Raw genomic sequence first — 12290 nt, forward strand, 5'->3', positions numbered from 1 at the left:
CAAACCACGTAAAACTAGACATAGACGCAGAAACTTGTAATGCCAGTGTTCTTATGGTGATATACGAGGTGGAGACAGAACAGTCCATGTACACTCAATTGTGAACTAGTGTAAACAATGGCAAATAACAAAGGACCCCTGTCCCAAACAAGGTGAAAGGTGAGGATACACCACCAAGATTGTACAGAGAGAGAGAGAGAGAGAGAGAGAGAGAGAGAGAGAGAGAGAGAGAGAGAGAAGAGAGATTGATATAAACAGAGAAAGAGAGTCTAAAGAACCAGGTTCCCTCCTTTTTCTCTGCAACCTGCCATGAATCAAGGCCAGGATTTGGAAAGAGTACCGTGAAATCATGACCTCTGAGTCACGTAGCAGTGCAAACACTACACCACCACCCAGAACACAACCATGGAGTAGAACTGTATGCAGGGCTTGAATGCAGCTGACATTACTCAGTCCCTGTTGTGGCCAAGCCACCAGCTATTTAACTCATGGCAAACCCCCCAGTGCTTTGTCATTTTCAGGCTTTCTTTTACTGGAAGTGGAAAGTCAAACAACTTATATACATACCACTCACAATCAAAATTTTGGCACAAAACCTTTGTACATGGAAGTATTAGGAAAAACAATCTAAGACAATAATTTCTGATAATCAGTTTATTCCTGCAGGGGATGGAGAGATGATTGCCCCGAGAGTGGATAACAGCACCCATGTGTGGTGCTGCCAAGGATGGCAACCCTAGTGCTGGAAAGAGATGAGAGGCCCATCGGGTCTTGCTGACAACAGCCTACTTCCAGATTTGGTGAGGGGACCTGTCTCAGGCAGATGAGGCAGAGAGAGAGCAAGGCTGAACATCCCCTTCTGGCCTTCATGTGCTCACAGACTCATACTCCTGTACTCACGCTCATGTACATGCACAAAACACACATATACTATGCTCACACCCACACAATAAATAAAAAGCTTAAATAAATGTAAAGGCATAAAAGCAAAATTTGTGACCATATTTCACCAAATGCAACTTCTTTCCTAGCATTCTATGTATGAATTACTTGAGGTCATGGATAGATTTAAAAAAAAAATAAACACTTTCATAAAAATAAGATTATATTATTGGTGTTGTTTGTACTAAAAAAAACAAAAAACAAAAAAAACCCCTTATATGTAACTGAAACTAGCAGATTTAAAAGTGCATTTTAAGAAACTACAAACACACTAAATGCTCCTTCAGTATAAGATACTCTTTCCAAAAGGTCTCCCTCTGGTTAAATAAACTATCAAAAATAATTAGTGTTTGGAAACTTAAAAAAAAAAACCAAACCATAACACCACTCTGTGTTTCTATTCTAAGCATCAGTGAGTCTATCCCTGTTAACAGAAGCGAAGGTAGCAGGCACTCATATCTCTCCGTCTCGGCACTCACAGTTCCTCCCCCTGCTTCGTGCAATTAATATTATGAAGTCTCCTGCGGGGATGAAACTTGCTTTCTTTTTTACAAGCGTGATCCATGTTCATTCAAATCAACTAAATCCACCACTAACAACAACACTCCTGCTAATTTTACTAAGTTTTCTCCTTCTGTATGCGATTTTAAGTTCATCTGTTCATTAACTGGATTCCACTCAGCCCATCTCTTTCATATTTGAGGAATTTATATCATCGACCTGTTCTCTCCCCATTTTAAGAACATTCCAGCTGCCAATGATATTGAAGGCACTTCTCTCATAGCTCAAAAGATTTTTCTTCTAGGCAGCTTTGGCTGTCCTGGAACTCACTGTGTAGACCTGACTGGCCTCAAACTCACAGAGAGATCTGCCTGCCTCTCTCTGTGCCTCCTAAGTGCTGGGATTAAAGGTGTGTGTTACTACAACCAGTTTCCTCTCCATCTTGTGAAGCTTTTTCCTTACATGTGACCCTACAGCCTGTAGTTGCCCTTGTGAAACCCTGAAGAAGATTTTTATGATTAAGTACCCCATTGAGAGAATGACTGTCTAGAGCATTTGCATTAAATTTTTCCAAAAGAAACTCAACCTTCAGTACTCTTCTTTCTTTTTTTTTCCAAAGAATTTATTGTTCTTCATTCTTTACCATAAATATCTTGTATCTATCTATCTATCTATCTATCTATCTATCTATCTATCCATTTATCTATCTATCTGTGTGCATTGTATATATCATATATATATATATATATATATATATATATATATATATTTTATCTTCATTGACAGATTTGAAACATTAATTTCTGGGATGTAAATAACCATTATGTCTGTTGATCTTTGTTAAACTTTCTCTATTTACATGAAGCCACTATCCTTTTTCAACCCTTCCCCCTTTCATCAGTTTCTTATATTTCTAATGGTGAATTTGGTTCTGTAATGATCATGATTTTGTCACTCTCAGGGAATTCCATTAGGGAACATCCCTGTTCAGCTCATCCTATAGTCTTACCATGCTCATCTTTGCTGTATTGTTTTGTGGAATTTATTTGCTTCCTACAGTGTGCCATTTTCTGGGAAGTAATTTTTAGACAATATCATTGGTCCAAAAAACTTGAAGTTTTTCTTTTTGGTAAAACCCTAAGACTAGCTAGGCGGGAATGGCCTGTTCTAAAACTCAGGCAGGGCCTTGCTTGTGTGCCAGGATTTCTCTAGAGGGGCCATGTTTGAGCCCTCTCTCCCAGTCAGCCTTGTCTTCCTTAACTTCTCCTGAACTTCTGTCATGCAGGAGAGAGGGGATAACCTAACTGAGGAAATCTCAACCAGTCTGCTGCACTCCAGGTTTGGGAAGAGTGGAGTTCTTAGGAACCTGTCAGTAGGCCAATAACATTCTAAGAGGTTTCCGTAGCTGTTGATAAGGAAGCGTGGCACACATCATTTTCTTTGCACTTCCTGTTAAACACCCTGTCAGGTGGACTGTGTTTGCTCCTTAGCTTATATCTTTATGAAACCCACTTCAGTAGCCATCAGTAGTGAGGAGCAGCATCTGCAGGACATCTCTACATTTTCATCTCCAAATTCAAAATAGTCATTTAGAATATATTTTAAATGCCTATTCCAGAACTCCTTTAGACATCAGAGGGCTTTATAGAACAGTCTTAGTGAGTGGATATACTACTAATTACAGCACCTGTGTGGTCGTCAGCCATCGGACACACTCATATGCCCTGATGCCAACAGACTTACTTACGAATAGTTTTATATTTGGCCTCATCAAATATTTGAACTGATAATAGGTTTTAAGGTGAAGATAACATGATTTAGAAAAAAATGAAAAATAGCAATTACAGGTCAGACAAGAAGTGATTCTTGTACAACATAAGCTTTCACAGATTACTTCATAATTAGATTCTATCTTTCAAGTAGATACAACTGACTACTGACTCCAGAATGGTCCACTTCTCTCAGTATGACATACCAAGAGATAGTAAATTCTGGAAAAGCAAAGACATATCTTAATAAAAAGTCAAAATTTAGCCTTAAATGTTTTTATCATTAAAAGTAAGAATAAATAATGAACATGATTTTTCATTTCAATTATATCTGACAGTAATTTGGTGGAAACCTGAAGCAATTCCTCGAAATTGGTCCAACACTGGGTGGATATTTCTGCTGTCCAACATGCTAGGCGACAAGCCTGAAAACAGAAAACTGTTCAAAACTGTTCCTCCTTCTGCCTGCTCCTTCTGACAGACTTGAGTCAATATTTGTACATGGTCCACACAAGCCACAAATGTGGAAATGGAGCTGGCAAAATTTATCACCTTTAATGGATTTCAAAACTTAATATTGTAGAACATTTTTAACTAAGACATTAGCGGGCCATGTTACTCCTGTAGACCATCTTTATCCTACCTGATGTCTAGTCTGACCATCATCATTAGGAAAACGTGCAAGTATATATAATGGTTACAATCCAATATAAAGATCTCTGCACATAAATAATTTATTTTAACACATAAGACCTAATATGATATCAACAACAAATGTTATCTTGCCACATTGCTAATCACAATTGCATAATAAAACTAACTCTTAAAAATAAATAATTTCATTAAATATCTAGTGAAGTTTCACAGTCTGAACACATACTCATCAGCTTCTTTGTCTTTGATTATTATATCTGATATGTTTCACAGAACACACACATGTGAACCAACACACAAATTGTGAACCTACCCTGATACATAGTCATGATTCGTATAAGGAAATGACTTTGTTCTTATGAAAACAAGATACCCAAGGAAATAGCAAATTTACAAGAAAATTGACAAAACATGACTATAGACCAAAGCACTATTTCCTGACAGACAATCCAACTCATCTGGAATGTTCAGCAAGATTGGAGAGCCAGTTCTTCTCTTTGGAAAAATATGCCCACATACACTTTACAGATGTGCCTACACATGTGACTCTCATAGGGATGCTGACAGACCAGCAGGTGCACATCATCAATGACTGTTTGAAGATGAGCAAATCAACCCCACAACCAGTTGTCAGAAGGCTCATCAACATGTGTGTCTGCAGACAACATTGCTCCCTCCCAGCACTGCTGTCGATGTCTGTTCTGTCAGCCAGACACTCTACACTTCTTAATTCTGTACTCAAAACAGGTCAGAAAGAAACATGAAAGCAAGATCTGTAACTCAATCAAGACAAGCACATCAATAATTTAGTAATGAATCCAGAGGAAAAAATGAGTAATCTGGTGAAGGTCCACCAGAACCAAGCCTACAGTTCCTAACTCCACCACTGCAGCTCTAAGTTGTCTAAGAAGACAACGGCTGAGGAGATTTGCAAACCTGATCTCTATGATGCTCATTTAAAATTAGGAGAGAAACTTCAGGGTGGAATCCAAGCAGCATATATTGGAAAATGTACTTGGTGTCTCTGTGACCCAGAAGAAGAACCTCAGGGGAAAAAAAGCACAAAAAAAATGGAATGAAAGAAATCTAAGATCATATTTAGGAAACAAAATCAAATATCATAGGAAGCATTTCATTAAGGGTCTGTCTTTTAAAGCCAAGTACAATTTAGACCTTCCCTGTTTGCAGCGGACAGGCTGGGCTGTGTGGTAGGTTAGGCTGCCATTGACTACAACAATGCTCTTCGTTTGCTAGCATAGTATGTTACCTGTAACTATGCTACCTGTATGCCACATGTATGTAGCTGCAGGTGCTTTGCTGGCAGTCAAGCCATTACAGGCTTTCCAGTTTGAAGATCTTGTTATGCTTCATACTAATCTTTTAATGTCAGGTACATGAGAGTCTCTATTGGGATTGGAGTCAAGTTGGATGGCTATCAAAATCACTGGCAAAAGGTGAAGCTTGCTAACACATTTGTGTCTAGCCCTGTGTCAGCTAACAGTTGTTACTCTCAAGACATGGCTGTTTCTAGTCTCTAAACGACGAAACAATTGTACACAAAGACAAAGATGAAAAAGTTCTCATGGTACTGAAGAGGTAGATGAAATAATCATTTCTAGTGTTCATTGATATCTCAAAAATGCAATGCAAAGTGTCCAGTTGCAGCACAGACATACCTGCTAGCTTCTTCTCCCCGAGCCCTTGTTAGCTTCCAGCCCCAATGATAACAAACCATGGATGGTCTAGTATGTTCCCTTTTGCTAAACAGACATCACTCACGAATGTAATTACTGTGGCATTGGTGTAAAATACCAAATTTTACAAAACTGACATTTCATTGTGACTCTATAAAAAGATGAGGGGAAACAGAGGATCTAAAAACCATCCCACTGAACAGATCTTTAAAGAGAACTGGCTTTAAACAGGATTCACAGATGGGACTATGTACACGCACCAAAGGCGACTTCATGCCAACCTGTGGAATATTCCTTTCCTACTTAAGTCTACTAAGCAAAAGCTGTTTTATGTGACATCGGGGATGTAGGCAGTGATCTATCACTGAGCAGAAGCCCACGGGAGACTCGGAAGCTCCAAAGAAGAACTTTAAACCAATTTAGGCTACAGCTTTCAGAAGATGGCAGAAACACGGCAATAAAAGCTTTATGAATTGGTTATAGGAAACAAATAACAAACAGCAGCAATCAAAGTAAATCAGCATGCCTGGAGAGTGGGGACTTTTAATAGACATAAACTGATAAAGCAGACAAGCCCCATTGCCCATCAGAGAATCTCTGAGAGCTCAGGCATGTACAGAAAAACTGTAAACTATAATTTGTTCCTGTCAGAATTTGACAAAGCATGGCACCTGATTCTAACACATTTATTTCTTTGTATGTGTGTGTGTGTGTGTGTGTGTGTGTGTGTGTGTGTGTGCACCTGCCTGGCACTGCTAGACTTCCCAAGTGTTGGGGGGGGGGAATTAAAATAAGCATCTGGTAATAATTCTGTCTCATCTAAAACAAATTCACTCTGAGCTTCAGAGAAAAAAAGCCGCATTCGGAAAAGGAATAAAACTACCTGAGAACCCCTCAGACACATCCTTCAGAAGGTAGGTCTATAAATAGTTACACTTGTGTATGCACACTGTAAACATACAGTCATCTGGCTGGCTGAAGCGCCGATTTAAACTGAAGCCCCAAGCTGAACTTAAAGTCCCACTAGCATGTGTGAACAATCACAATACAGTTCTCCTTTCTCTAGTTGCACAGTGAGGCAAACACCTTCCTTCTACTTGTGTTCGTGTCCCCTGGCATCAGAAGCAATACTTTGCGATCTCATTCAGAAGCAGCCTTCTCTAAACACACTCAGAATGTGCAAGCAAAGGGTAAGGGAAGGATCTAAGTTAAACACTTCAATGGCACCAAGGAAAAAAAAAAAAAAACCATCAACATCAAGCCGAAAAAGCAATTCCTTAATCAAGCTGCTTTCTTTCATTTCCCTACCCGCCTCCCCTCCAGCCTTCTCAAACATAAACATCCCGGCTCTAAAAGAGATCATACCTGAGCTGATCATACTGTGCATTCTTTGCTGAGCCAAGAGCTGCTCCCGTCCGGCCACTCCATCTGAGGAAACACAGGAGTCAGTCTCGTAAATTGTCTGCAGCATGCTCCAGTCACTCTTACTTCAGCTCCATGAAAGATTCATCACTGCTCAATGCTCTCGGGTCCCAAGAGCTACCCTGACTGGTCCTCCCTCCCCTCCGAGGAGAAACGGCAAGCGGGGATCAACTTCCACAATAATTTCCTTTCTGCTTAGATGGACATACCCTTTAAAAAGACCTAGGCACTCCCCCCCAGACCCCTCCAATTACCAACCTGTGTGCAAAACAGAAAGAGCAGACTGGATGCTATAGCTGGCTGGAGTTTTAGGTTATCCTGGAAACTAAGAGCAGGTGGGCAAAAGGAATGTGCTTCAGGGGTTATTTCTTTTTAAGAATAAGTAGAAAAATGTTAACTCTACCCATGGGGATAAAAAAAAAAAGAAAAGAAACCATTAAACCTGGCGTCTAGCTCCCTGGACTGCTAGGGTATCAAGGCGAGATCCTCAGCCTGCAAGTGGCTCCAGAGGGTGTCCTCCTATCTGTCTGTGCGTCTCCCTCTTCCCTTTCTCAGTCTCTCTCAGCTCAAGTTGGCTAAAGCTAGTGATAATCCATTTGCATATGAATCAACAACAGCATGGCCCACAGGCACAGAAATAGAACAATGGTCGGCCTGAGCCAAAAATAGGTCAAGCATGGCCGAGTGATTGCAGCCTGCATTAATGCATTTAAAAATACCCCACCAAAGCCAGCTGTCCAGCCTCTATCTTTCAAACCATAATTCTCTATTGCAGGGCCTTAAAAGCAATTAACTCTTTCCTTCCCTCAACTTGCGTTACATGTTGGCTTTTCACACTGGCATCTCACCTCCAAGGAAAGGAAATCAAGAGAAAAGTAGCTGAATCCTAACTCAAGGAGGGAGAATGCACACACATTTCATTTCATTTTATTTCTGTAGTATGTGTTTTTGGAAGAGAGAGCAGAGAAGTGCAGAGCTGTATTGGTTCTAAAATAATACTGGAAGCTTTTGCTCATAATGTGGTTTCTGCCTCACCCACGCACAGCAATCCTGGTGTTCTATTTTTGTTGCCTGTTTCTCTGGCTACACTGCAGTTGGCTGTGGGACTAGAAGCTTTTCTGCCTTCTAGTTTCAGCCCTGACAGGAGATTTAGCAGAGGTAGTTTTTGGAATAACAAGCACACCCCAGAATGAAAACTTTATGAAGGTTTGGGTTGTTTCTTGTTGTTGTTGTTGTTTACATGCTATTTGTCCACCTCACCAACCCTAATGTGATCTTAGACCAATGTTAGATCAATTTTACTGCAGCCATTTCCTATTACACTTAAAACAACAGCAAAAAAAAAAAAAAAAAAAAAAAAAAAAAACAAGAAAGAAAGAAAGAAAGAAAGAAAGAAAGAAAGAAAGAAAGAAAGAAAGAAAGAAAGAAAGAAAGAAAAATCCAACTGTGGCTTAGATCTGCAATACTTTCTTTCCTCTGTGCCACAGGCCAGGTCCACTCTGCCTGCAAAAATGATGATACTTTCTTACAGGTGTGGGATCAGTGATCATCTGCACCTGCCAATCAGAAAATGAATCCCTGTGCCCACTACCCAAGTGCAAATGGCCAGCGCCTGTTTATATCTTGGCATGCTGAAATAGTATAAAAAAGGTCAAACGTTTTAGGCCAACACAGGTTATAGAATTCACCTATAAGGCGAATGGATTGCACAACTTCTCAGAAAGGCTCTATAGTCTCTGGCATGCATTTATAATAACATTTCTCTGCAAGCAATGGATTCAGCATCCTCAAATGGGACACCAGCATTTAACCAGTTCCAAGGACATATAGGAAAGTGAAATCCCTCATTCTGCCAGTTTTGCCAAGTCTATACTACTCAGCATCAGCATCAGCATCAGCATCAGCATCAGCATCAGCATCAGCATCAGCATCAGCATCAGCATCAGGGACAGGGACAGGAACAGGAACAGGGACAGCGAAAGAAAAGAGGAAGAACTCCTCTTGCAAAGTGCTTAGACCAAGCAGATGGAAGAGGAAGCCCCCCACAAGCAGGCTGTGGAAACCAGGAAAAGCAAAGAAGGGTGCACAGAATTCTGGCAAACAGAAGATGGGGTAACAATGGCTGGATTCTTCTCCTTGTATAGATAGCTCCTCTTCTGGAAAAGGCATTTTCTGAATAGCCAACTCACAAAATATTTAAAAGCAGCTTTCTAAAGGCAGTTGTATTTAAGCAAAACAACAAAACCTTAATGTTTCTATCACTGGAAAATAGGTTTCACATTTCTTTTTTTTTTAAGTGGATGTATAAAATTCAATAGGAAAAGTCATCTTGATGTGGTCATCATACACAGCACTTTGGACCTGGTGAAAGGGATTGTTCACAATAGCTATACTGAATCTGCCTCAGTTTCTCCCACATGAACTGCTCTTCCAGTCAGGGCAGCTTCATTTTTTTTTTTTATTGAAAGATGCAATCTTTCTCCCCTTATTATTGTTTCATTTTTAATATTTATTCTATAATGTTTTTGTATTCTAAGACACATCTCCATTTATTGTTCCATCTAGAGCACTCTGCCTAGTGCATTAAGGTTCTGTCAGAAAAGCTTTTAGACATCCATTCGCAGAGCTTGTAAAATGATTTTTTATTTATAATTTTTTGTAGAGAACTTATAAATAGAAAACATCACACATGAGATTAGTCGTATCCTAAGTGTATGCATTTTAATGAATGTTTACACAGTTAGAATAGCCATTCAGAAGCTGTGGAGCTTCACAAGAGGTCTTGTATTTCCACTGTTAATTATATTTTCATGTGGTCATCCACCAAGGAACAACAACAACAACAATAACAACAAACCAACCAACTAAACAAACAAAACCTGAAAATATAATGACAGAGTTAAACCTAAAAAAAAATTCAATTAATTAGCTTTATATCTGTTTTCATTATTCACTGTCCAGGATTTAATGTATGGAGGTGTATTTAATCTTTCCTTATCACTTATGGTTTATTTTTTATAATCATCTTTCTAAATGTAATATTGTAAAAACAGGAATATTTGTTTACATATATACATATCTGTAATAGTCTAGACGTACATGAGAGGAAAAATGTTATTTTTCTTTCTGATATTATGTGACCTCAATTAATATCAATTAATACATTTTAGACCCACCTACTTTCTTGAAATTTTGTGTTTACTCTTTGTTAGAGATGTATAGTACTTCATTTTGTATCTGGACCAGATTTCATTACCCATTCACTGGTTGATGGGCAGTCAACACCCTAGGCATCAGGAAAATGCAAGTTAAAATTGCTTTGACTCCACCTTAATGTGTATCAAGATGTATCTCCTGTAGTTAACAAGGTAACTCTATGCAAATGAGCATGTTTAGACAGCGGAAACCTCATGCACCTCAGGTGGGAATTTAAACTGGTCCTACTGCAGTCACTATGGAAATCCATGTAGAGATTCCTCAAACAACTAAACTGAGAGCTATCACTGGAGCACTTCCACCACTTTTGGTATATACCCAGAGGACTACAGGCCAGCCCTGGGGATAGCCATGCTCATTATGGCATTATTTGGATATATGATCAGCCCAGAAGCACAGCAATACATGAATAAATTAAAAGATAATGGGTATATATGCACCCTAGAATTCATCCAGCTATAAATAATGAAATCATTACACTGTCAGGAAAATTATGGATCATCTTAAATAAAACAAGCCAGACTAAGAAAAATATTTCTGTGGAGTGCTGATTTGAATGTATGTATGTATGTATGTATGTATGTATGTATATATGTATTTATGTGGGACATACACGTATGCATATGTATTTGTAAACCATCAAAATAGAAAAGAAAGTGAGACAAGAAGAGAAGATCTACACAGCTGAGGAACATAGAGAGAAGGGGTAAGAGGATGCGTAGTAGATATCCTGAATGTCATAAAAGCATAAGGGGAAAAATTGAAACGAGGAAGGAAAACACCTAAGGGTGAAGGGAGGTCAAGAGAGAGATGGATGTCTAGCCTCAGTGGGAGAGGATGTACCTAGTCCTGAAGTGACCTGAGGTGCCAGTATGGGTTGGTTCCTCTGGAGGGACCCCCTCATTTTCAGAGGCAAAGGAGGAAACTACCAAAAGAGCAGAAGGGCTACAATCAGGATGTAAAGTAAATACACAAATAAATTAATGAAAGCAACCATGAGGGAATTATGATGGAATGTATTATGATGGAATACGATGATGAAATACATTTCTCTGCTAACCAATATTTGCACTGTTTACATTGTTTAAAAAAAGAAAGAAAACCTACTCAAGCTCCCTGTCCATCCACCACCACTTCTTTCTTTCTTTGTGTTTGTGTCTCATTATCAGGTCCAAAGAGACTTTTTTTATGGTGACCAAGGCAATTAACTGTGTATCTCTAGAATTCATGTTCTCCAGTTACCCTGCTTTACCCCTTACCAAAATTATGCAAATATGTTACTTTAGATTTTCAAAATAAAGTGCCAAATGAATTACTGATAAAAGTGGAATAATTGTCTACTTGTTTCAGAGTGTTTTCAACAGAATATACAAAAATTGTGAAAAAATATGTAAGACAAATAACACAATCATAATATTGGCATAATAGATGCCTACACATCTTTCGTCACTTCATGCTTAATTACACCCACAGAACACAATTGACAAAAAAGATCTCCAAGCTTTTATGAGCAAAAATAGAATAAAACTCCAGAATAGCAAGTAATTATCCTATTTCTCTGAGGTTCCAGGAAACTGCTGTCCAGCGTGTCTTCATTTTGACTGTTGTTTGTCTTGCCTCTAACAGGAGGGATTTACTCTTCTTCTTCATTAACATTCCTGTCTACCACTTAAGTGTTGACAACAAAAAGATATTTTAGTATGAACATATATTAGGACCTTCATATCGCAGTTGAAGTTTGTCTTGCAGAAGAAAAATATGCATTGTGAAAACAATCAACAGGGACAGTGACCGCCAGCAGTTCACATCCAGAAAACTCAGCTGCAAGAAGCTGATTGTCTCACTCCACCTCACTAGTGCTGGGAGAGAAATGCAGCTCAGTTTTTTACAGCTCTTTCTGACACTCGTATTACAGATCATGTCAGGGAGCATTTTACAATAATGTTTACTAGTGTAAACATCCAAGGTAAAGGGCAATCTATTAAAAATCTCAATATAATAATTTAATTCGATTGGCTAAGTTCTTTTAAAATTGAATTATTACCATATTTTACCTTCAGATAGATTTTAAAAAAAGAGAGAGAGAGAGAGA

At 38.8% G+C, this 12290-nt stretch overlaps 1 protein-coding gene across 17 annotated transcripts in view; it reads right to left on the reverse strand.

Moving 5' to 3' along the window:
• Nucleotides 1–12290, reverse strand: part of Hdac9 (histone deacetylase 9) — an 822768-nt gene that overhangs the window by 444408 nt on the left and 366070 nt on the right. For 14 of the 17 annotated variants that reach the window (XM_021201632.2, XM_029540516.1, XM_029540526.1 and 11 more), the window contains one exon: nucleotides 6926–6988. In XM_021201632.2, coding sequence (XP_021057291.2) covers nucleotides 6926–6988 — 63 coding nt within the window. Of the gene's footprint in view, nucleotides 1–6925; nucleotides 6989–7240; nucleotides 7529–7830; nucleotides 7885–12290 lie in introns of those variants that run through there. The other 3 variants (XM_029540521.1, XM_021201634.2, XM_029540522.1) reach the window with 2 other exon arrangements.

This window comes from Mus pahari, chromosome 7 (assembly GCF_900095145.1).
Source record: "Mus pahari chromosome 7, PAHARI_EIJ_v1.1, whole genome shotgun sequence".
Taxonomy (NCBI): Eukaryota; Metazoa; Chordata; class Mammalia; order Rodentia; family Muridae; genus Mus; species Mus pahari.